Source organism: Watersipora subatra, chromosome 1 (genome assembly GCF_963576615.1).
Source record: "Watersipora subatra chromosome 1, tzWatSuba1.1, whole genome shotgun sequence".
In the NCBI taxonomy this organism is placed as follows: Eukaryota; Metazoa; Bryozoa; class Gymnolaemata; order Cheilostomatida; family Watersiporidae; genus Watersipora; species Watersipora subatra.
This window is the reverse complement of record NC_088708.1, coordinates 6,896,999-6,924,456: the sequence shown is the minus strand read 5'-3', so window position 1 is coordinate 6,924,456 and position 27,458 is coordinate 6,896,999. Positions and strand designations below refer to the sequence as shown.

The 27,458-nt window shown below is 37.1% G+C and overlaps 1 protein-coding gene across 1 annotated transcript; it reads left to right on the top strand.

Annotated features, from left to right (window-relative positions):
• The first annotated feature begins 284 nt into the window (after positions 1 to 284).
• LOC137404417 (pseudouridylate synthase 1 homolog) lies at positions 285 to 26,884 on the top strand. Its single transcript, XM_068090622.1, has 13 exons — positions 285 to 317; positions 5,722 to 5,877; positions 8,058 to 8,152; positions 9,958 to 10,057; positions 10,311 to 10,381; positions 10,637 to 10,805; positions 10,907 to 10,934; positions 11,821 to 11,899; positions 17,412 to 17,457; positions 17,691 to 17,784; positions 21,923 to 22,038; positions 23,151 to 23,225; positions 26,545 to 26,884. The coding sequence occupies exons 2-13, from the start codon at positions 5,731 to 5,733 to the stop codon at positions 26,839 to 26,841; spliced, it is 1,317 nt and encodes a 438-aa protein (XP_067946723.1). The 5' UTR covers positions 285 to 317; positions 5,722 to 5,730; the 3' UTR covers positions 26,842 to 26,884.
• The last annotated feature ends 574 nt before the right edge of the window (positions 26,885 to 27,458 follow it).

Genomic DNA, 27,458 nt, shown 5'->3' with positions numbered 1-27,458 from the left:
GAGACATTGCACGATGGGATAGGCGATTTTGATTGGCAGATATTCAGCGTAGTCATGGCAGCGCTTATATTATCGCACGTGTGCGAATGGTGTGAGCAAACAACTCCAATATGATCGTAACTTTCTAAACGAAAATATCTCCTGAATGCCGAATTTCACATTAGCTTAAGAAAAATGAGACTTAGCACATAGATGTAAACTTAAGCGAAGACACATATACAGCTACGGATGGACAGCTGATAAAACTTGTTTAGCTCTGGTATGTCAAGGCCGAATAACATGAGGAATAGTCCAGTATCGCGTGCTTGAAGTAGTTGGTAAGAACGTTTGAAAATAAAGTTTCTTTGCAGGTTACACGCTAAATCTAATTGTGAAATGAATATAGTAAATGCAATTCACATCTGTCGATTAGATCAATTTTTACTATACGTACGATTCGGATTTCCCTTTGTCCTGCTTATTATAGCCTCACTCACTGCTTACGTTTTGGAGCTGTTGGTATTATAACTAGTTCAGAACATTGCTTTTGTTGCATGGTTATAAAGTATTATAAAGTACTCATATAATAGCTTTATTATACAATCGCTACTTATGTGCTAGCTTTATTATGCAGTCATTGTTAGATCAGTTTGTAAGCCAGCTGCCATTTCATGTTGCATGAAATACAAACATAAACAAGAAATATGTCAGTTGGAGAATTTGGATTGGATTAAATATTTTAGTCTCACAATAGTAAGACAATGACGATCGTAAAGCACTTCAATAAAATAACTTGATGAGACACGCATCTTTGTGCCCGGATCCTAGGAAAAGACATCTGCAGCACTATAAGCTTTCAGAAGCTAATCGTAATACCAAATCAATACCTTGACTCGTAACAACGAGAGTTTGGGCTAGATAAAGATCATGTGTCCTACACATGTTTGTGAGGTTTAAAACACATTCAGGTGAGAGGTCTGATAGTGGTTTGTAAATAGACACGACATTAATGATCATGCACCATTGATTTATAACAGTATATTTAATGTATCTGATGATAAGGGACCTGAAGCTGAGTGCTTTTTTTATTTTAAAGTAGTAGCTGATCGAAGTGCATTTCTATAACTTATTATTGCTTTCTGTCTGTCAAGCTATTTCGACAGAAGTATCAATAGCAACAAATATCAAGTTCTCAGACATTAAAAACTGAGGATTTCAATGCAAATGAAAAAGTTAGTGCGGATCGAAAAGCTAGAGCTTGTGGCTTTGCTGCAAGGTGTTATTGATAAGCTGAAATTTCTTTTGTTATTGTCCCATCCTACTTTTTATGGTTATCAGAGGTTGAGTGATGATGTTTAGGCTGATTATATACCCTACAGGATAAATTTATTTGCGGAGTTAAGTTTCACGCAAATTGCTTTTTTCATGCATACTCGTGGATTAATTTATTTGCGGGTGAACACTGCCACACTCTATTAAAATTTAACTCTATTGCGGCTAGCGATAGAGTTAACCCTGCGCATGCGCACACCGCGTGTTTCGGTTTTTATTTAGCTTACAACTACGAGTCGATCATGCTAAACTATAAATTTCTTGCTGTGTTCAGAGGTTTTCACGAACATTCATCGATTTGGAGGCCTTTGATGAACCAACAACTTGTGGTGAGTAATGAGTTTTTTTCAAAACCATTTACTAAATTAATATTTGAATTTTACTTTGGTTCTTCGGTAAAACACAATATTTTAAAAAAGGAACACAAACGCCTTTATGAGCACAGATTTTTGGCCAACTGGCAGAACTTTGCAATAGTAAGCCATGAGGAGAGTTCTGAGGATGACTCCCTTACCAACAATGTAGTAGCGAGAGAATCGCCTGTAACATCTACCCAAGACGGTGACAGCGATATAGAGCTGCTATTACCAAAAAACTAGTCAGAGAGCACCGTTACACGCTAGGATTTACTTATCAAGAGTACCAGTTTAATTTTATTGCTAGACAACCGCCATATGGGCGAAACAATTTTTAATTACTCCATTCATCGTTTGTAAAATTTTATTTGTATTTGAAATATTTTATTTGTACACTCAAGTTTGGAATAAATTATAATATATCTATACATGAAATAGAATATATAATATAATTATGTTTGTTGCAACGATATCAAGAAGTTGTTGAAGGGGTCTAGGTTGACTAGTTGCTTCTCTGCCAATATTCCTGCCTTGGTGAATATTACTACTTGTCTTTAGTTTTCATAATCAGAATACAGGTAGGTTCTGTTTCATTCTCAATCTGCAGTAAACACAAAAGAAAAATGTTAACATGTGTAAATGAAGTACAAAAACAATAGCTGAAGTATTTAATTAACGCGATCAGTTTTTAAACAAAAGAATTAACTAACGCAGTTAATTATGGAGAAACGTATCTGCACTGCAAATCAAATACATACTATAATGTCCAGATCAGAATCATTATCGTCTTCAACTTTGGTATTAGAGGTTGATGGAGTTGATTTCAATGTAAAAAGGCTGTAGGAGATATTTTTGCGATCACGATGCCATGACTGATAACTTGTGAAAACCTTGAATAATTTTGTAAAGAAGTTTGATGCATTGGCAATGGGGTTAACTCGAAGCCCCGGCGATGATTTTAAAAAAGTTTCAGAACTCGGCTACGTTTAGTACTTCTGCCTAGCGGCTATTTTTGCGATGGCGCCATTCTGCATATCTTGTGTCAACCTTGAATAATTTTGTAAAGAAATGTGATGCATTGGCAATGGGGTTAATTCGAAGCCCCGACGATTATTTTAAAAAGGTTTTGGAATTCAGCTACGTTTAGTATTTATACTGTTTTTGAATTTGAGGCAGTAGTTATTCTCCCTTGTGAATAAAAATAGAACTAATTATTCGTGGAATTTAATAATTCGCGGAATTGACTGTTCGCGAAATCGCGAATTTTTATATCCATTGAATATTTTCATCTTGTAGGGTAATGCTAAAAAAGATTTAGGATTGCATTCAGTACTAACCTGTTTTCGTCCTGCGATCAGTTGTGTAACTAAGTTTTCAGACTGGGAATCAGATGAATATTTAGCTGATCGAAGGGGGTCTTACCAATCTAGTAAGACAGACCAATGCTGATCTGTTTGTTAGATGTTCATTTGTTGCTAGTTTGACTGGTGATGCAGTGAATCAGTTAAAGTCAACTGCAAACATTCAGGAGCTTGTGAACAAAGCCCAAGCAATGCTAGCCTCTCATGGTGATAGTTCTGGTTGAGTTTGTGTACTCATCAATCACGACAGCAGAGTTATGAAACAATGCTACAACTGTCAGAGAATATGGCTTCTGACTGCCTATCAGAGATGCATGAAAGGGGTTCAGGATCGCAGCAAGTCAGCAGGAGGAAATGCTACATTTGTGATGCGGCTCATCATTTGTTTCATTGCTGCTTTCAGCGCCCGTCAGTGGGACTGAAGGAGCATCTGCCTTGAATGCTCACTCCATACAACAATAGATACAATGCTTCCACTTGCATATGCTTGTGTTGACATTATCAGGTTAAAATCCTTTGTTGACACTCATTGACACAAACTGTTATCTTTGTGAGAGTTTTAGATTCACCTAATATTTGTTCCATTAGTAAGCATACACCCATTGTCAGGTTGGATAGAAAAAGCAATGAATGTTCGAACGAGGTTTATTTGGAAATCACTGTCGCAGAGATGTTGTGAGATCACTGTGGTGAGATTGTGTTGTTTAGTTTCACAAAAAGCCATCTTTTTATATGAATAACAGTTCTAAACGGGCAAATCTCAAACATTCATCCTTAACCTAAGCATTTCAATGCAATTATATAGTGTCATTGTTTTTTAATTCATTTTGTATAAAGGAAGCTATGCTCTCAGTTTGCTTGACTCGGCATTTTGCTACATTATGGTATTTAAAGTATAACTGCCACAAACAGCCCTCATCCTTTCTTCTAGGTAAATCAGACATGCTGATTCCGATTTTGTGCTCAAAATAAAGATTGGTCCACTAACTTTCAAACTCATGAAGGCTTTTTTACCGCGTTTCAATATCGGTTTCGCAAACGACGCATTTGACACAATAAGCTCCACCCATAAATATGTGATGTAGCCTAGCTTTTTAGGGACGGAAGTTGGGGATGTTTAGTCCGATCTAGAATTATAGAGATGCGTGTCTTTAAACCCATTACTATCTAAATTCAGCCTTCAAAATAATCTCACTCTCTTATGAAAGGTAGATAAGCTAGTAGATCAGAGTAGTTTAATGGATGTTGTAGGATGTTTAATAGGCTGAACGCCGAGAAAACTAGCTCAAAAAAGCGCGGTAACAATGCTAACTTAAGATAAAATCCCGTTTTTTTTAGCTTATTTTTCTCGACGTTCAACCTATTAAACATCCTGTAACCTTTATCAATAATCTTTGTCATCCATTATAGCTCATACTCATTTTATATTCCTTTTTACATTGTCTTTAACTCTCTATCTATGCTTTGCTTAATTGTATTTTGTATCTGGTAGTGCAGCGTATCCTCTCAAAGTTCCTGGGGCTGTGTCAAATTCATTTTGATAAAGGCCTGAGTGATGGTACTCCTGCTTTCTCAGTGATATTCTTCTTGCTTCATTACCGCTCACTTTCAGTATGAGAATTATATTGCATAGCTTCATAATACTTAGCTACACACATAAGTCACTGCTTCTAAACTATTTCACCAAAAGTGCCTTTACAATTATAAGGAACGTGTATGGGCAAGAGGCTTATGCCGGCTGTCTGCAAATTGGTTGATTTTTGAGTTGGCATCTATGTAATAGGTTTCTATTATAATACTTCGACATATAAGTGCACTAACATACGAGAAAATTGAGAGACAAGGTAAATTTCGGGCAAGTTTTGGTTTTGCGATACGAGAAAACTTTAAGATACAAGCTGGTTCGCGGTGATCGCTAAATGGCCAAATATGAGAGAAGTCACTTTCCAGAACAGCACCACCCAGTTTTTTTTGTCGAGTCAGTTCAAAAAAAGTTTGTCAAAGGCTGGCTAAAAGTTATAGCGAACCCGAGGTAAAAAGCATCAAACTGAAAACGGCTTATAAAAAAATCAAGATGACTAAATTAAAGTAAGTTTAGTAAAAGATTCAAACTTGGCTTTGAGTGTGCGTTTACTAAGCCAAATTCATTTAAGCGAAATTTAAAGTTTATGTTACGCAGCGTCACAAAAGTCTAGTGTACCAAACAAGTTGCTGTTAAGTCTCTCTTACACTGCCATTAGCCACTGCGTCTATCTCGAAGGTAAGAACTTCATACAGTACTGTTCATAGTAATGCTACGTTTTATTGCAGATTATAGCTACCAAATAGGTATTTGTCACTTTGTGAGCATAGTTAGGGAATTACAACAATTAAAAACACATTTTTCCATCGTAATGTCCTGTTTTAAGTGGTTTTTCATAGTGTGAGCAGGGATTAAATTGTATTTAGTTATTTTATATAGGAAATATTGCTTTGAGATACGAGAAAGTTGGCATACGAGTTCAGTCCCAGAATGCATTGAGCTCATATGTCAAAGTATGACTGCATCAACTTACATTTGGATGCATCAGAATGTATGGAGGACGTTTTGTTACATGATAAGCAAAATCTGTGCATATTTATTACTTGACGAAATATCTATGTTACACTTCTTGTCACAAAGCAGTCATTTTGTGTAACCGTTACTGTTTTAGAATAAGGTTATGATTAATCGTCTACTTGGAGCTATCTCACGTCGACTTCAGAACTTTAATAAAATGAGTGATCAGTTGGCGGAGGTGATTTCCAAAAGACCTGCACAAGAGGATCTAGGTCAAGACCTCAAAAGAGTGAAAGTCGATGAATCAAAGGTTTGTATTACCTTTTGTGTTATTCCTTCCTACTTCTAGTTGATCGATGTATTAATTTTAGTAGTATCGCATTTATTGCGAGCAGCATTGCGTGCTCAAGTTAAATTGGACTGGTCAGACAATCAAAAAAACTCAATGTAAGACACAATGTAAAATGCAATGTAAAACGCAATGTAAAACACAATGGTGAAACTAACCATAACCAATACAATAAAAGAGATACATGTAAATGTATCGCATCTTCCTTACTAATTAAAATTACATGTGTTAGCAGTACAACTATCATTTAGGACTGTAGTCAGGTCACTTTTTATAACTAGCTGGATATCTGGTAACTCCAGTTGAAGGTTCAGTAGGATCTGGTTCACAGGTGTCCTTTAGCGGAATATTGCTGAAGCCGAGCCGTAGGCTACACACAGAAAACAACAAAGGTCCACGTAGTTATGAGCAAAAACAAAAGTATACATCCAAATATCTCACCAATCCGAGGAGCAGCACACACAAAAACTAAGCCAATTGACAGGACCACCCATCATGTCAAAATATTCCAAGTTTCAAGTCATGTCTTGTACAATTCACCTTATGGTTTCTCAAAACTTGTCTCTCAAGTCCCTATTAATTTGAGACTGTCCGATTGCTGTTTTCTACATGGTCGTTGCTTGCCTAGCGTCCTGCTTCAACACCTCAGAAACTATCGGGGAAAAGTTCGGGAGCACTCAGCGATGCCCCGATAGTTACTGAGGTGTTGAAGCAGGACGCTAGGCTAGCAGCGACCATTTAGAAAACAGCAATCGGACAGTCTCGGATTAATAGGGACTTAAGAGACAAGTTTTGAGAAACCATAAGGTGAGTTGTACAAGACATGGCTTGAGACTTGAAATATTTTGACAAGATGGGTGATCATGGCGATTGGTTTAGTTTTTGTGTGTGCTGCTCATCAGATTGGTGAGATATTTGGATGGATACTTTTGCTTTTGCTCATAACTACGTGGACCTTTGTTGTTTTTTTTGTGTGTGTAGCCTATGGCTTGGCTTCGGCAATATCCCACTAAAGGACACCTGTGATCTGGTTGATCAGGTTTATTATTGAGTCTAGTGATGCTCTGTCATTCTCATAGTCAGATGATTTGTGACACGCTAGGCGAGTTTGTAGTTGGTTAATATGTCGGTTCCAGACACCTCGATCAGTACGTATTGCGAACAGCACATTACCCAGTTTACTTATTAATTTTCTACTTTTCCACTTACATGTAAATCCTGTACTATAGTTCTTTGCATATATCAAAGAATCTACATTAAATGATACTAGATGTAAGTAACAAATACAGACTACATGTAAGTATCAAATACATACTACATGTAAGTACCAAATACAAACTAGATGTAAGTACCAAATACAGACTACATGTAAGTACCAAATACAGACTAGATGTAAGTACCAAATACAGACTACATGTAAGTACCAAATACAGACTACATGTAAGTACCAAATACAGACTACATGTAAGTACCAAATACAGACTAGATGTAAGTACCAAATACAGACTAGATGTAAGTACCAAATACAGACTACATGTAAGTACCAAATACAGACTAGATGTAAGTATCGAATACAGACTAGATGTATGCATAGATAATTGGTACGCATACCCTGTCAAAAAATATCTATCGCTGGATAAGGTATGCGATAAGCCTTCTGGCTGGCCATAGTGTATACACAAGCTTGGAGTTATCTTCTATCAGCCATTTCCAGCACCGTGCGACAGACATCACAGGTAATTCCAATCAACCTTTTTAGCATACACTGAATCTGCTTGTTACAAAGTACACGGAATGTGCTTGTTATAAAGTAAGTGTAAGGCTATCATAGCATAAAACCATTAAAATATTTATAAAGATCCCGGACTACACTTATTACTGATGCATCACCATGCATGATTGTTCAACCGAGACAATAACAATTGTATTTTTCCTGAAAGCACACGGTGTACCATTAAAATCTAAACGCCTTGCGCATACCTTATCCAAAAGCACCCAAAATATTCCAACGATGAGAAAGTTTTATAAGTTGAGCTCGGAAGCTGATAGGAATTTGTTATCACTGTTCTTATCACTGTTCTTATCACTGTTCTTATCACTGTTCTTATCACTGTTCTTATCACTGTTCTTTTGTTATTAAGGATAGAAAAGAAGCTTCAGTAAAGCTACCAAAAAGAAAGAAGGTAGCACTTCTCACAGTCTACAGTGGTAAAAACTACCATGGATGTCAGGTCCAGTAAGTACATCTTCATTCAATAAGTATTCTCTATGTACAGTGAATCCTTTACTTATCATCACATCTACATAACAACTTTTCGACATACCTTGTTGTACGTAGTATGTCCAACTACTGTGTAGTATGTCCAACTACTGTGTAGTATGTCCAACTACTGTGTAGTATGTCCAACTACTGTGTAGTATGTTCAACTACTGTGTAGTATGTCCAACTACTGTGTAGTATGTTCAACTACTGTGTAGTATGTCCAACTACTGTGTAGTATGTTCAACTACTGTGTAGTATGTCCAACTACTGTGTAGTATGTTCAACTACTGTGTAGTATGTTCAACTACTGTGTAGTATGTTCAACTACTGTGTAGTATGTCCAACTACTGTGTAGTATGTTCAACTACTGTGTAGTATGTCCAACTACTGTGTAGTATGTCCAACTACTGTGTAGTATGTCCAACTACTGTGTAGTATGTCCAACTACTGTGTAGTATGTCCAACTACTGTGTAGTATGTTCAACTACTGTGTAGTATGTTCAACTACTGTGTAGTATGTCCAACTACTGTGTAGTGCGTAGTATGTCCAACTACTGTGTAGTGCGTAGTATGTCCAACTACTGTGTAGTGCGTAGTATGTCCAACTACTGTGTAGTGCGTAGTATGTCCAACTACTGTGTAGTGCGTAGTATGTCCAACTACTGTGTAGTGCGTAGTATGTCCAACTACTGTGTAGTGCGTAGTATGTCCAACTACTGTGTAGTGCGTAGTATGTCGACATGTCATTATGTAGATTGTGAGCAAATATTTTCGTCAGCATAAAAAGAATTTTCAACATCTGAATTTATTGAAATCATGCTATTTTGTAACGTAGCAAAATGTCAAGCTGAAAACACCAATTTAGACAGTGATGCTTTATTCAGGTGATAGAGGTTGAGTCATCTGCCACTGCTCCAAACACTAGCAATGCATCTGCAGTATGCTCTGCTCTACACTACCACACGACTAATCACTTGGATTAAAATTCCTACTTATACATAGAGCTGTATGTAAAATATTCACTTTATGTGATACGATTTCTGCTCTGTATTTCATCGATCATGTTTGATTAAAGACTCATTCTGAAATTTCCATGTTTTCTCTTTTTCCCCATAAAAACTCCCACAGTACCATCTTTAATAGATGATTCCACATATGTATGTTCAATACTCAATCATGCAGCTATAGTAAGTGATGTTAATTAAACGTAAAATTGCAAAAACCTTGGTAAAATAATAAAAACCGGTTTAAACCAAAAAACCTGGTCTTTTCATAAAAACCGTGGTTTTTTCCAACCCTGCTTGCAAGATTGGCCCTCCGCCCTAGCCATGCTAAAGCAGTGTCATAATTCACTAAGCTTCCGTAGAGCGATAGCGTGGTGACACACCTTCATATGGTGCTGCATTATGTCATCATGGAAACAGTTGTGTCACTTTCATTCTGTCATGATTCAGGGTCATTGTTTGGATGTGAAACACCCGTGCGATGCGCCATCTTTGTGCTATGGAAATGGCCTTAGTGACCAATGGCGTCGCACTTGTGCGCGCATAGGTTTTGCTTACCTGGTGCTTCATGTGCGGAGATTCCTTGACATAAGGCATCGCACAATCCTCGCTCTACTGTAGTGCCTTATAGAAACATGATCTGTTTGCCGGCCCAGCACTTCGGCACTGGCGCATCCAGGTGTCTCCACACTATCACTGTATGGAAACTTACATAGTAATTAATCATAAATTTAAAATATGCTGCCGTCTATAAAGTGCCTAGTATTTTGGTAGAACGCAGCAGCCGCACATCGCTACTGTTGAGGCAGCGTTCGTCAGAGCTCTTCTCGAGGCAGACCTTATCACTCAGGAGCATGTGGATGACATGTCTAAGGTAAATTCAGGGAGGTCTTGTCAAACATTCATATAGTCAGCACAAAATTTAATACGGAGTATCAGTGGTTGGAATCGTAATGGGTACAAACATAGTCAAGTTGAATTAAAAACAAATTGAGTTAAAACATGACATTTGCTCATGTCTGGACCCGGTTAGCTCTGACATATTGTATTCATGTCTCTGTTGTATTTGCATAAAAATATAGTTAAAACTTTGTATGCCTTTTTGCATTGTATTCGTTATTTTTCAGATGTGGTTTCAGCGTGCTTCCAGAACAGACAAGGGAGTATCGGCAGCGGGCCAAGTCTTTTCTCTCCTGATAAGTTTAATCCGTAGTATTACAACTCTGCTGACATTTATAGTTTCTACAATCTATTCATTAATTTTGTAACTGTAAAAAATTTGTATTTTTAAAATTTTTATTCCTATTTCCATGCTGCTGGCGACTGCGTTTAAGGCTTAAATGCATTACTAGATTATGCATTATCATAATTAAGATTTTTCTCATTCTTGTCTTCTGGCCAGTTGTACTCTGTGGGTTTTCTCAGGTTTTACTTATACCGGTATATTTTACATGAGACTAGATAAGGAGGACATTGTGGAAAGGATCAATACTCATCTTCCAACTGATATCAAGGTGCTTGCTGTCAAAAAGGCGACTAAAAACTTTGATGCGAAGAACAACTGTTCCTACCGAACATATGAGTACCTCTGTCCGACTTTTGCCTTTGCGCCACTGGAAGAGGTTGGTTAAAGTTTATTAGCACCTTTAGTTAGCAAATACAAGTGATAAACTAAGCTGTTGTTTCATAGCAATTCCATTTAGGATTTTTCTTTCTATTTTAGCAAACAAATGAAGATTTTCGGATTTCAGGTAAGTTTTAGAATGATATTTTTGGGCTGTATATTGTCTTTTCTACATTAGGATATCAGCAGAACATATCACATGCCATGATTCATCTTTACTAAAATGCATCACCTACCATCTCTCATCACCTACCATCTCTCATCACCTACCATTTCTTGTCACCTACCGTGTCTCGTCACCTACCGTGTTTCATCACCTACCGTGTCTTGTCACCTACCGTGTCTTGTCTGTCACCTACCGTGTCTTGTCTGTCACCTACTATGTCTTGTCTGTCACCTACCATGTCTTGTCACCTGTCTTGTCTTGTCACCTACCGTGTCTCGTCACCTACCGTGTCTCGTCACCTACCGCGTCTCGTCACCTACCGCGTCCGTCACCTACCGCGTCTCGTCACCTACCGCGTTTCGTCACCTCGCGTTTCGTCATCTCTAGCGTTTCGTCACCTCTCGCGTTCCGTCACCTGTCGCGTTTGGTCACCTGCCGCGTTTCGTCGCCTGCCGCGTTTCGTCACCTGCCGCGTCTCGTCACCTGCCGCATCTCGTCACCTGTCTCGTCACTTGTCGCGTTTCGTCACCTGTCTCATCACCTGTCTTGTCACCTGCCGCGTCTCGTCACCTGCCGCATCTCGTCACCTGTCTCGTCACTTGTCGCGTTTCGTCACCTGTCTCGTCACCTGTCTTGTCACCTGCCGCGTCTCGTCACCTGCCGCGTCTCGTCACCTGCCGCGTCTCGTCACCTGCCGCGTCTCGTCACCTGCCGCGTCACGTCACCTGTCACGTCTCATCACCTCATGTGTCCGCTACCTATGATAACATCGCTTGACCTCTTTCATCGCCTCTTATGACTGCGTGTTGATTTATTCTTTGCCATAAGACTATTTTCAATTTTGTAGTTGAGATGGTCGAGAACGTCAACCAGGTCATGCAGACGTTTAAAGGGACTCACAACTTTCACAACTTCACTTCCAGGAGGTAAATTGGGATTGGTCATAATCTGTCGACTTACTTCATTTCCACGCAGCTGGTCGTAAGATTTCAGCTTCATTCAGTTTCCCCCCCCCCATAAAATGTTTAATAGGCATGAAGGTTTTAACAAATTTAATTACATTAGGGTTTTTTATTTCAATTACAGGACCCATGTATGCGCCATCTTATGCCATTTGCTAAATCATCAATCGATTGAGAATGTTGTACATTTAAAACCTTTTAATGTCTCTATTATGCTTACTTTTTGATATTCAACTAACATCATTCTAGATATAAGTAATATATCAGTTATTAGTTGGTCAAGTCAATTGTAAATGTGTAACGTTGTTGTTTATGAAGTCATTCCTTTAGTCTAGTGTTTAGTAAATACCACAGAGTTATTAAAGTAGTTAGTGGCATTCGCTGTGATAACAGCAGAACAGCTGTCGAGACCAACTGGACTTTATTTGGGTGACATGGCATGCTCGTCATTGCAGTGAAAGACCGTAACTTATTGTAAGAGTAGATTACATTATAAGTCATGCCTAGTTGATATTCACACTCGGTGAATTTAGTGTGATTTGCATTCACATTCTTTAATGGTTGGCTTGCAACAAGATTTACGTTACAGTTATTTGGTATCAAAAGGTTCACCAAATCTTACTCTGCTGTGTTGTAGGTGCAAAATATGTGGAAATGTGATTACAAGCTCTTAAAAGCTCAAAAACCAACAGTTAATCGCAGCCATAACGAAAACGCCGTAGGTTGGAATCCCTTTATTTCGATGACGTACTCAACTCGCCGGAGTTGTTTTGACACGTGATGTTATCACGTGAATTGAAAGGTTCAACTGTAGAGTAAAACACAGCAGAGTAAGACATGGTGAACCTTTTGATACCAAATAGCTATAATGTGAATTTTGTTGCAAGTCAACCTTTAAGCTTTTGGCGACATGACTGGAGATAGTGTTCCTCGCATCAACCCTTTCACAATACTTTGGGTTTACAGAATTTTAATATTTGAATCAATTATTTACCTTTTTCAATGATTTGCACAGCTTTCTAGTAAAATTCATTTCATAGCTCAATGTATTACATAATCCCAAGGACACCTTGAATCACTTGGAGTTTCTTTTATGTTTAGCATTGTTCATAACTGTATAAAGTAAAATTCTAACAAGTATTCAGAACAACAGAAAAGTACACAATTATACTCCAACTATTTTTGAAAAAGAAGTCTCACGCATATTCTAGGTGTAAACTATTTGTCACACTTGAATCCATGACATCTGTTACTAAATGTTGCTAACCTTCATCGCTCGGAATTGAATTAAATTGATCACCATTCAGATTGTTTTTTCTTTGTGGAATCATTTTATAAACAGTTCCTTTGTGATTATGAGCCCATGATCAGCAGTCGGCGATTATATTGTGAGAGAAAGCTGGGGTGTAGAAATTCTTTTTAACGACTCTGAAAAAACTACTTATGAAATTATTCGCTGTCTTCAAGTAGAAATCATTTACTTGATTTGTTATTCTGTTAAAAGAAGTTTCAGAAGGTTGTAGCCACTCCATCTTCAGGCTTTGTTGAAAAAAATATTTTTTGAGCCGACTGTTTGGCACGCGCAATGCTTTTAGTGCTGATATTAGTTGGTAGCGACAAGGGATCTAACAAACGGTATTATTCTGCCTTATAAAGTCATTGGTTCTATAAAGTCGGGTTTTCCTAAATCTTTAAATTCCTCATGTATTTCACAGGCGCATCATTAATGCTAACCAATTCACATTGATCGCATGTGTCAGTTTTTCAGGCGGCAACAAATTGAACTCTTTCACCCATTCACACTTATACTAATTTGTATCTTATTGTGTTGTCCATAGTAATTGATTTTATAAGTTTGAATCAAGTGTGTAAACTGTACCAACACATTGTTATGAGGTATGGGATTGATCATGTGTACTCTGTCATGTGTAGTACATTTCTTTAATTGTAACAGTCACCTGAGGTTCATCACATTCTTCATAGAACAAGTTCAATTGATTAACCTTGAAGCATGATAAAGCCTGGTTTCCATATCTGGCACGAGACTTTGGTGGCACTCTCACACAGTAAAACGCTGTAGCATGAGGATGAATGGCTTCAATTCTCCTAAACCTGCGTTGCTGATTAATGCTTGGCTAGGCTGCTACACAGCATCAAGGTCATTTTGACAATGGCTGCTTTCAAAAGACTTAATTTGTATAGCATATTGGCTGAGGGAGGTCTGACAGCAATCTCACACATCAGTAGTGCTGACCTTCACATGTACAATGCATTTTGGTAATATTTTCTCCGGCGGCTCATTATAACGGTTTAATGACCTTCAGCGTGGCACGTCTCTGTCGCAGCTGCTTGCATCCTGTATGGGAACTATGCCTATAATGGTGCACGCTTAAGCCTGGTTTCGATATACGTCGCAAAGCACTGGTGACAGCACCGCAAGCTATTAGCGGTGAAATAAAACCTATGTGCCGAGGTCCATCGGTAGTTGCCGGTGGCAACGCAAGAGTTTAGTGCTGTTCAAATTTCGCGAAAAGCCGCAGGCAAAACCTTCCCGAAGTGCACTGTACAGGTGAAGGTCAGCATTACCGAAATGGCATGGTGAGCGAACATTTTTATGTTGTTATTAGCGATGCAGCTTCATGTGCACATAAGCCGCCTAGCGTCGTCGCAAGTGTTTTGCTGTGCAATATTGCCGCCGGAGTCTCGCAATCGATATGGAAACCAGGTGTTATATAACTTTTCTGTTTGTGTGCAGCACAATATGCCATGTGCATTATTTTCATAGCGATGTATGAATTCCTCGTTCATATCAAATTGTTGCTAGCATAATCTGGGTCTCCTCTTGCTTGATGGCGGTGAGCATTCAAAAAGACAGATTTTTAGATGGGAACGGGAGCTGTCAAACTATGGGAGTTGTCAACTCTCAAAAATTTATTGAATTTTATTCTACAGCTATAAACAATAGCTTATAAATATATACAATATTTCTGCTTAATATTAACCTCATTATCACAGACCTTTTGGTGCTTTGATGGCTTGTCACACTTATCCCCACCTTGGCTCAAGTAACTGGACTTATCTGTGTAGGTGTTGTTATAAAACAGCATTGGGTATGAAGAACTCAACAAAGGAATTCCTATTTTCCAAGTACAAATAGGCGATTCATTTAATCTTCTGTCTAAAAATTGTCATACATTGATTGATTCTGCTCTGTAGATTTCTTGTAGCTGCTATAGCCTTTGCTTATGCTGTTATATATAACATAAAGAACAGTACAATTAGTTGTATCAAATACAAGTAGCAACTAGAGATGAGCTTCCAGCATTTGCAAGTAACTCGCTGTGGCACACAGTTTAGTCACTAGTAGGTTGGACTGGTCTCTGATGAAGGTTGAGTTATCTAACATAATATAAGATTATGTAACCAATATAAGAATGACAATATGATAATTCCTTGTTAATTGGAGATATATTTGTGATCATCAGTTGAAACGCTCCTCCGACCATTAGTGAGCTTGGCAAATATTATTTTACTAATAGCCAAAGGTGAGATCACACTCACTTTTCTCCTTGTCTATGAGCATCAACTTGATTTCTCAGTATGTCGAGTAACAGTCAAGCCTTTTGCAGAACGAAGAGCTCATAGAACAATTTTAGAACTAGTTCATCATGACTGCCCGTGTATTTTTCCACTGCTATAAATTCCTTGCAGCTGATTGTTTGCACTTATGCCAGATTCTGCTGGTAGACCAGTTAGCTAGTGGCTGGTAAGGAATAGGGCCAGCTGCACTCTCAGTTGGCTGTGAACAGATATAAACACTCTGTGTTTGTACACAGAGCGTTTAAATTACACTGTGTTAATAGTGCTTATTAACATATACTATTCATGAAATCCATGATACTGGCAGAACTGGTGGCCATATTATGATTCTTCACAGTTCTCTCAAACTACTAAGCCGTGCATATACAGTGCTATGCAAAATTATGAGACCACCTCCGATTTTGAGTTGTTTGCACAGTTCTATAGGAGCTTCCAACGTTCAACTCACCCTATTGTCAAAACAATATTAATGAATGCAGAATTTTGTGCTCTATACAATGGTATCTTATAAATTTGTGTTAACCATTTATCTTAATCTAATTAACAGATTAGTGGTACCAGATTAAAGTAAGACAAATCTAATCAAAGCTTAGTGATTAGTTAAATTTAAAATATTAATTAATTTCTTATCATATTTCATTCAATTGTTTATAATGTTACAATATAACAATAAAATATTAATTTACCAACCATTTGCGTTAATGTTGATATGGGTAATAACATGTCATTTGAAAAATACAAAGTGACAAGTTGAGTAGCTAAAAGTATTTGGGTCTACTGTATATACAATGCACATAGTTGCACCTTATATTATTCTCTTCGGCACACAATTCTGAGTCTGTTGATACGCATATTGTAAGGACTAAATGGAAATTTGAGGCCGTAACAGTGATCAAAATAGTGACATTTTATGATTTTTGAAAACAGCATTGTAGCATGGTTTTGATCTTCGGCCTACTTGTAAACATTCTTATTACTTGAGAATATGATTGTTATTACACTAAGTGTATAGGTGTGGGCTCTCGGTTCTGTGTATCTCAGTTTACGCATATACAGTAAATTACTAGCTAAAATATCAGTCATTGCACGAGTAAGTTTTGCCTTGAACTTATAAATTATGAAATGAGTTTCCGGTTGCAGAAAAAGACAGATATCTAACTCAAATAGTTGTAAAAGATTGTAGGTTGATTTTTGGTGCATGAACGATTATGACTGTAATGCACTGCATATTGAGAATTATTTGAGACACATAGTGAAGGTTTTACCGCTGCAACAAGATAGTTTTTCCAACATGTTTATCTCCATGTTGGATTTTACCTCAGCGCGGGATGACTTCGTCGCAGGTAACTTGTGCTACACAAATATTCTTTGCATTTATGTTTGATTTGTTCAGTTTTTTAATGCTGAAAAGCAATTAGGCTAAATTTCAGAGTGTTTTTCTCGTTATACCCATACTATACATGTATATGATACCTACACAGACACGGTTATCTATATCTAATATGCTTCTTTTCTAAAACAACAAGTTTCAAGACCCTGATGTCTAAGAACAAGAATCACAACAAATGTTGTTTATGAGACTTTTATTATGAGAAGTTTATATGCTTACTGTCCAAGTTCTTGTATGTTATTCTTAACACATATATTTTGTACAGGTTAGAATGTAGGACAGCGTTATTTCAGCTTCTGTCGTAAACTAGGTCACGCAGTCAATTTTGTTGTTGAAAAGTTGGCTATCGTTACTAAAGTTGGAGTTGTTATATGTTGTTATAAGTTGGAGTTGTTGTATGTAATAGATATTCTAAGATAACTGTTAGCTTCCCTTTCATATGTTGACACTAATTGCTCTTGCTTGTTAAACACTGTTCTGTTGCAGGAAACCATATGACCCTAGTAGTAAAAGATACATGATGTCATTCGAGGTAAGCCTTTGCATGGGTTTAGACTGAAGTTTAGAATTTCATTGGATTACATCCAATTTCTCTGCATTCATCCCGATACCTATATGTATAAGCTCAGTGTTTACGTATACCTGTCACCGGTTGTCATTTGTTTAGTTATCTAGGAAGTCATAAATTCAACAAAAATGTGTGAATGCGTATTGTATCTCGGATTGCTAACAAGCGTAGCTGTCGTACTTCCTATTATCTTACAGGCCGGGAAGCCATTTGTGCTGGATGGTATTGAGTTTCTCGTGATAACAATCAGGGGACAAAGTTTCATGCTGCATCAAATTAGAAAGATGATAGGTCAGTCATATTCTATGCTTTTAGTACATATTTGTAAAGGCAAGCTGTGCTATTGCTAGAGATTCTAGGAAAATCTAGTTGAAAAAATTCAATGATATACATATGTTATTTTCCTTTGATAATTCATTTTACCCTAGTTAGGTGTTAACTCTTGTAAGTATTCAGCCCTGCAACAGCCCAGAATGATGACCTGTTTTCTTTTCTTTTTTGAGTCTGGAAGTTGGGGCCATCAGATCTCGAGATGGCAGTTAGACGGGAAGCAAGCTGGGCTGTCTCCTAATAAGACTTCATTTTTAGAGGCCATCAGTAGCCGGCAAGTCAGGTTATGTAGTGATTTCAGCATGTCCTCTGAATGAGCTTTGAGCATGTCTGCATCTGGAGAAGTTTAACCATGGCAATCTAGATCGCACTGACAGCAAATGTATCTGTAATAGAGGTACAAATGTGTCTGGAGCTTATACGGTTATATAAAGACAGGAGTGCAATGATGGATATCGTGTTGATTAACAAGAAAGAAGTGTGATGTGGAGAAAGAAGTTAGCAAGTGGAGTAATAGAACTATGATGACACTCTCATAAAAACCCACGCGAGAAGGGGCTCATTTGTGACATCTACCCAATTAAATTTATAAATAGGGTCAAGTTGCAGAAACATGATCAACAGGAAAGGGAAAAGTGATAGTGACAAGAGAAGTTGAACTGTCAGTTGATAACACTTAAATTGGTTAAATATATATTAAAGGTTGACTTGCAACAAAATTCACATTACAGTTATTTGGTATCAAAAGATTCATCATGTCTTACTCTGTTGTGTTGTAGGTGCCACATATGTGGGAATGTGATTACAAGCTCTTAAAAGCTCAAAAACGAAAAGTCACCGTAGATTGGAATCTCTTTCTTTCTCTGACGTGGTCATGAAATTTGGTTATTGTCTTGTCACGTGATGTTCTCCCGTGAATTGAAAGGGCAATATAAAACTTATCGTAGCACTAGTTTATGACAAACGCTTCGGGTTTTACCGAAGACCCCGTATCAAATATAGATGCTCGCTACTTTACAGTTTTGTTTCGGTTTGGTCTAATCGGCAAGTCGTAATCTGATCATGTGACCCAATACTTCACAAATAATTTCTTTAGCACTTTGATTATCACAAATGACCAACAGGCTCATCATGATTGTCAGACAATGATATGTACTCCTTTGAGCTAAGGCTAAAAAATTAAACGAATTTTTACGGTAAGTTATAAGATATCACTGCTAAAAGTGACAGAATTAAAATGATGGTAAAAACAGACGCGTAAGAACAATAGACATAGTTTTATTGAATGCGTGAAGTATATTTGTGAAATATTTCGACGAATAAGGTTGCATGAAAGTGTAAACAGAAACCATCTAACACAGCTACATCACATTTGAGCCGTTTTGGAAAGAGAATTCAAACTACGGCGGTCTCGTGTGGCTGCGATTTGCTGTTCGTTTTTGAGCTTTTAAGAGCTTGTAATCACCTTTCCACATATTTTGCACCTACAACACAACAGCGTAAGACACGGTAAATCTTTTCATATCAAATAACTGTAATGTGAATTTTGTTGCAAGTCAACCTTTAAGGACTCTCAGAAATGTACTTCATGAAATTTAACAATTTTCAGTGTTGCTGACTGTTAAAAGGTGTCACCTATGAATCTTGAAAAGGTAATGGAGCTAGGGATGCATCTATAATGAGTTTTGATGAAGAACTATTGCCCAACATTGTCTTCTTACGTTGGCTTTCTGCCTTTCTCCAGCTATGACAAAACTACTAATATCACTAAATTATTAGATGGCTTTGATACAATTGAAATCAGTCACAATTCTTGAGCAGAAAACGAAGACAAGGTTAAGCTTTTAAGTCTGGAGGATGCAATGAAAATAAATTGGCCAAAAGCCTACGACAATATGAGCTGTTAGAGAAATAAGGAGTACGGGAGAAACCCATACACTAGCTACTGAAAAGCTCAAACTTTCAACATGAAGATAATTTTATTTTTTCACAGGACAATTTCCTAACCTCACTTCGATGGAACCTCAACATGTATTGAAATTCATAATAAAGGATTTTTCTTGACAAATTCTTGGTAAGTTTGTGTTAGTATTGAGAGGAGAAGATTCTTCAAACATTTGATGACAATAGTTCTGGTGCTCTTATCACGGAAAGGAAAAATTAACCTGACATTCTGTGAAAATTAAAAATCATTTCCCGCCGGCGCAAAGATTACTATCTGATGATGAACGCGATCAGTGCCCATGACATCTATTCTCATCATTTTACAAAGAGGTGCGCCATGACACAATCAGTAAGAATGCCGTAGGTCTAATGTTAAACAACCAAGATGCTCTAGTTAGAACATATTAACTGAGCATTAACCGTGAATTTAATTTGTTCCCTCTCAGTCCTGTGTTTTTAAGGTCAAGTTTGCAGGAAATCATTTTTACTAGCAAATACATAAAATGATTAACAGGTCAAAATTAGAGAGTCTGAGCTGATGAGGTGAACTTTTGTTATTATCTAGACCCAAGTAACATTGAAGTAGGAGAATATAAGCTACCAAATAGCCTTCAGACCTGCACTGATAGGGCCTGTGTTGAGATGCTACCATCGATGTGAAAAATGTTGGTACATATCTAAATCATACGACATACAGACATACGCTCTCCCAAGAAAAGAGAACAGAGATGCGTAGAATTGCTACTAAAGAGAATTCAGTGTTGTCGGCAAAGAAGTTGGTGATAGGAACTTCCAGGAGACTTGTACTTTTACAATGTATACCCACTAATGCATGAATGGACAGATTGATTTGACGGAGAGATCAAGGAAGATCAGCTATAGATGTTCCCGTCAAATTTACTTTCACCTTCTCAGCATGTGAGGTTAATAAAAGCAGTCCTGTGGGATTGACAATATGAAATGTTCGTTAGCTACACACGTCACACCATTGTGTCCATCCCAACCATAATCGACGCACATTGAATCAACCAGAGGAGTCTTCTGACGAGTAAGATTGCGTATAAGATGAGGAGAAGGCTGATCATTGATCAACTAAAAAGGTTGCTAAAAATTGCTCTTTAGCTCTTTTAAGCGACCAGAGCCCTCAAAAATGAGTCTGAAACTTTGCATACTGTTTTTTTAGCTATACAATCATAGAATATGCTCGAACCAGAAACCCTAATGAACATATTGGTGAAGATATTTTGTCGTAAGTTAGTTAAAGTATACATGTATTTTACATTTTAATAGGGTAGTGCCTACCTACTGTCAGATACCGTAATCTAAATTAGTACATCACAATAAAATTCATATAGAAACTGCCATTATGGCGGAAAGGTAAAACAAACAAAGTGATGAATGAGATTTTGCTCAAGATACGCGTTTATCGTTTGTGTATTGCTTCCATGAATTATTTTTTCTGTCTGTCAGGAGTTTATACTCTCAGGTTATTGCATTGCTTATATCACCCTTTAGTCATATTATGGTTGATGTATTATTAGCATTATTTGAATTCGGGCATTGTTACTCATTGTATTGCGATGAATAAAAGTAAGCAAAAAAGAATAATAACCGCATAATTTTATATTTGAATTTTGACTTAAATTCCTGCCTGCTGCATTGCAGTCGATTGACATGGGACACATCCTAACATTGGCGTCCCAAGTGCATTCCAGAAACACCACTGACAGCTCATGAGAACTGCTCTAAGTTATTCCCTTAGCTTATGTTAAGACAACTATTTTCTCATCGAGAGAGGGAGCGTTCCTACTTTCGTATTCACAAACTTTGTTAGTATTCTTAGTTTACTTATCGTTTGATTAGAGCATTGTATTTTCCGATCTGCCAGTTAATCAGCGGCCATCACAAACTAGAGACTATCTCACTGTGTCAGTAATTTTATAGGAGTTATGATGCAAATACGTTCTCTGTCTAGCTGTACTCTATTCTCATATCTAAGCCCCTTGCTCTCCTGGGCTGTCTTCTATAACCTGCTGGTTGGTACTCGGATTAGCCAGCCACAAGTATGTAAGAACTACTTCTGCTGGTAAGTTATGAGTAGGTGTTGGCTCCTAGCCACTGCTCCAACTTACATAACGTTGTCTGGTATGTTCAGGTCTTACCATGGCTGTGGTCAGAGGCTTCGCTAGTACAGATACGATAGAGCTCTGCTGGGGTCCCTCAAAGGTCGATATTCCTAAGGCTCCTGCTTTGGGCCTGTTGTTAGACAAGGTGAGTCTAGATATGGTTGCAGTAGTATCAACTTTGTAAAGGCGGTAGAACTAGTATTAGCACTGACTATTTAGATATCAGAATTAGAGACAGGTGCAGTTAGCCTTAAATTACAATAGCCGGTGGCAAAGCATCCATTTCGCGCAATTCATCATGGGACAGACAACTTCACATTAATCAGGAGTAATTCCTTCATGGAAAAATTTTGTCATTGTAATGCTTGCACGCAAGTAGATCAATGTAGGTCAAGGACAAATAAAGATTTGGTTGTAGTGATGTAGCTTACTATCTATGCAGTTATTAAAGAAACTTAAACTATGGACAATGCATTACCACCACATCATTTTTTATCTCAGGATTTTGTAGAGCTTCATTTAAGAGAACTAACAATGTTATGTAATATGTGTTTGTCATAAAAATTGATCCTACTGCAAAAAATATTTCAGCCATTGTTATCGCATGTAATTGTTCAAAAGTGTATTACTCCAATATTTAGGTTTATTGAGGACAGTTGGCTATCAATGTGAGAAATAGTATGTTGCTGTTACAATACCTTGAAAGTCAGTGTGTAGTTTCATAATACTTAATTCTTGTTTGTGTCATCAAACTTGTTCTAATATTACAAAAGCATCGCATGTAAAATCTCCCACTTTCAGCTGATGTAGAATTGTCAAAATTACCCATATAAAACATTTCTCTTTTGCTTTCCCTTAGATAAATTAATGCATAGGCAGCAGTGTGAACATGTAGTCGGCAGCATTTGACAGCACCATCTCATTAGAGGGCATACTGAGGGAGACAACTCTGAAATTAGTTTCATAATGAAGTCGAATATAAAAAATTTATCATTGTACAAAGTAAGAAAGATTCTCATGTCAAACTCTATAAGCATTAAAAATCAAGTTTTTAACTTTATTTCAAAATACCTCCGTTAGTGACCGCTGCTTGATTTAATTCCTTTTACATTCCTTATCCGCCCTCCTAACAACTGACATAATAAGGAAGTAGAAAGAGGAGTTTTTGAGTGACCATTGGTCAGGTGGTTCAAATACTGTATAGCAAGGAGCAAGTCTAGCTTTAGGCGCTACGTATTCTCCTGTTTTCTTTCGCAGTTGCACTATGATGGCTATAATAAGAGGTTTGGTAGTGACGGTATCCATGAACCAATAGACTGGCTCCAATACAAGGTTAGTCATAGTAGTGCAGACTGGCTACTCGGGCTACAGTTGTCTTTCTTACCCGGCATCTCCTCTCATGCCATCTACTTTCTCATATCATGACAAGCGTAGGTGTGTTCAGTATTTGTTTCTGTATTTTGGTGTATACTATGTCTCACCTTGACAAGGTTAAAGGTTTACTTGCAACAAAATTCACATTACAGTTATTTGATATCAACAGATTCACCATGTCCTACTCTGTTGTGTTGTAGTTGCAAAATATGTGGAAAGGTGATTACAAGCTCTTAAAAGCTCAAAAACGAACAGAAAATCGCAGTCACACGAGACCGTCGTAGTTTGGATTCTCTTTTCAAAACGGCTCAAATGTGATGTAGTTGTGAGAGATGGTTTCTGTATAAACTTTCACGCAACCTTATTCGTCGAAATATTTTCACAAATATACTTCACGCATTCAATAAAACTATGTCTATTGTTGTTACGCGTCTGTTTTATCGTCATCGTAATGCTGTCACTTTTAGCAGTGATATCTTATAACTTACCGTAAAAATTCATTTAATTTTTTAGCCTTAGCTCAAAGGAGTACATATCATTGTCTGATAATCATGACGAGCCTGTTGGTCACTTGTGATAATCAAAAAATGCTGCAGAAATTATTTGCGAAGTATTGGGTCACATGAGTAGATTACGACTTGCCGATTAGACCAAACCGAAACAAAACTGTAAAGTAGCGAGCATCTATATTTGATATGGGGTCTTTGGTAAAACCCGAAGTGTTTGTCATAAACTAGTGTTACGATAAGTTTTATATTGAGCTTTTTATTGGCCTTTCAATTCACGTGAGAACATCGCGTGACAAGACAATAACCAAATTTCATGGCTACGTCATCGAAATAAAGAGATTCCAATCTACGTGGCTTTTCGTTTTTGAGCTTTTAAGAGCTTGTAATCACATTTCCACATATTTGGCACCTACAACACAACAGAGTAAGACATGGTGAATCTTTTGATACCAAATAACTGTAATGTGAATTTTATTGCAAGTCAACCTTTAACGACCTGTCATTATGTGTCCTAGATTTTATGAACTTAATTGCATCACTGGTGCAGTTTGACGGACAGTTTCTTTAATACTGTGCAGCAGACTCAACTTGGTAAATATTTATTTGAAAGGCTAATAATTATATATATATATATATTATACATACAGGGTATATATATTATACATATAGGGTATATATATTATACATCTAGAGTATGTATATATATATGTATATATATATTATACATATAGGGTATATATATATTATACATATAGGGTATATATATATTATACATATAGGGTATATATATTATACATATAGGGTATATATATTATACATATAGGGTATATATATTATACATATAGGGTATATATATTATACATATAGGGTATATATATTATACATATAGGGTATATATATTTTACGTATAGGGTATATATATTATACATATAGGGTATATATATTGTACATATAGGGTATATATTATACATATAGGGTATATATATATATTATCATTAGAAATGCTAGTTTTGTACAGAGTAATAAAGAACAACTACTTGATACTTAATAGTCGATGCACTTGATACCTGATACACTTGATACCTGATACACACTGTGCAGAGCAAATTCTAGTATAACCAGCTTTTGATGTTCAGTCTGATGATGTAAGAATTCACTACATCTTTGAAACAGACAGTAGCTGAAAAATAAGTACACACTATTATTCAAACTCATATATATATATATTTAGGGTATATATATTTTGTTTTATGTATGTATTTATTTTATGAATGTATGTCTCTATTTAACCGACCCTTTCTTGACTGTCAGCATCCTCCTAACATGTATCCCAAGTCTGTTAGCTTGAATGTGTTCTTGTCAAAACTGTTTGCTATAAGTTTGTCAAATCATCTACCTGATGTAGCTGTCTAACAAATGTCATAAATAGTAATTATTTTTATTACGTAATGGCATCTATAAACCAGTCAATACAACCAACAGCTTGTAGCCAATAAATATGTTAGGGTATATATATGTTAGGAATATCTTTAGGTCGCACTTGTCAGGGCACAACACGTGATGCGGCAGTTGTTCGTCAGGAAATTCACAGCCTATTTGTGCAGTTGTCTGATTTATACTAGCATCTGTTGCAGCATAATATTTAGTGTGCGTGCGTGGGAGGTAAATTATGGCCCATTGGCTTTGATGGAGGTCAGCATAGCCAATTGGGCGATTGTCTGCCTCGACCTTGAAAGGTTAGCATAGCCAATTGGGCGATTGTCCGCCTTGACCTTGAAAGGTCAGCGGCCTAGAAGTTTTCCTAGCTGTCTGGTAAATGAATTGTAAATTTATAAGTTTCATTGTCGATTCTATATTTTTGGTAAACACATTTTCAAATTGCACGACAAAGATATTTTTAATATCCGTGTTTATAAAAAAGATATGATTATTTTAGACTTTAATAGAATTATGTGTAATTATTTTGTTTGATGAGATGATAAGAAGCTACATGGCTCTATCTTTTACAAGGTATATAATTCCCGCTGTACTTGTCTTATCAAATCAAACAATAAATAGTTTTATAGACATGCTGCCACAACATCTTATTCAGATATGTCAAGTCATTTTTTGCTACGAAGCATGTCATCACTTAATTATGTTTCCAAAGGAGATAACTAAAATAGTTATACACACTTTTCAACAAATAGAACAATGTTCCTTTAGAATTTAACAATATGAATATAAGTTAATTCTGAAAATAAAAGCTCAGCAAGGAATTATGTTCATAGAACATTTGCTAAGATGCTAGTTTGTCATGCACTAGTGAAAGTCAAGTTCAAATTTTTAAAGACAAGCCAACAATCCTTGTCGAGAGTGAGCAACTTTTCAAAGTTCGCATCATCAGCACCAGTCTCAGATATTATATAACCTGAGGTTTAACAGCGTGTCACGTAGAAATTTATGTGGCAATTCCCTTGCTCTCTTTGGTACACGCTTGTTATGATAGAAGGGACGTCAATATGGCAAGGAATAGACATTATTGTGACTAAGGCATCCATGCAATATATACTGGCAAGTAAAATATATACTGGCAGGTAAAATATATACTGGCAGGTAAAATAAGCTCATGCCGTTCACTAATTAACGTTTTTACTTTAAAAAAATAATATTATGGCTAGTGAGTCTGGACTAGTGACGCAAGTGCTGTTGAAACATCGCACCCCGCGCATTCCTTTAGTCAGTCATTTGTAATATAATAAATGTATTATACACTTTTACACTTGCAGAAGGAAATAGAGAAATTCAAAATGGAGCACATTTATGCAGACATAATGAAGACAGAGAAAGAAGAAATGGGGATGTTCACTTGGCTGAAGACATTGCCCCTGCACTCCTATCAAATGTATGTCGATCAGCCACCTAATGACTCGGATGAAGGAAATGACGAAGAGAAATCTAGCAAATTTACATCTCAACAGAGTAATAACTCTGAGGCTGACAAACTCTCTAATGCGGTTTCAAATTCATCAGAAACAGAAAATGTCAGCAATACTTTAGAGCAGTGCGTTTCTTCATCAGCGTAGCAAGATGCATACCCACCGTTATTTATATAATAAATTACATGTATTATGTAATACATACGTACATACCTATGTTTAGCTGTCAACCGAAATTCCTATGATCTGACCAGCAAAGAATGGTTGTTCTGCCAGAAATTCAAGTAAAGTTGTCATGAGATATAAATAGCAGGCACACCTCATGGCAAGGATACTTAGTATTCATGACAGCACTATAGTCATCTCTCGTCACAACTCGCTTGCCGGCAGCACTTCGAATCACAACCCTCCTCGCAACCCTCTGCTCGCTGGCAACATTTCTAGTCAACCCTTCTCACAACCTGCTTGCTGGCAACGCCACGCTTACTCTTTTCTTGTTTTTTTTTTCGCTTCATCTCTTGCTCGTTGACGTTGTCTATAACCTAGTCGGGCTGGTAAGTAGGTGAACAACGTGATTCATGGGTAGATCACTGCGGCTCAACTACTTAGCAGCCTGACAGCCTCACTAGTCCAATCTCGTCAACCTTTAGTTACCAACTGAATGTTTTTCACGGTTTGTCACAAATTAAATGCCGAGTTGAAAGCCTTATGAGGGTTAGTATGCTGGTAGACAGCTGCTTCTTATAGTCATATAGATGGAATAG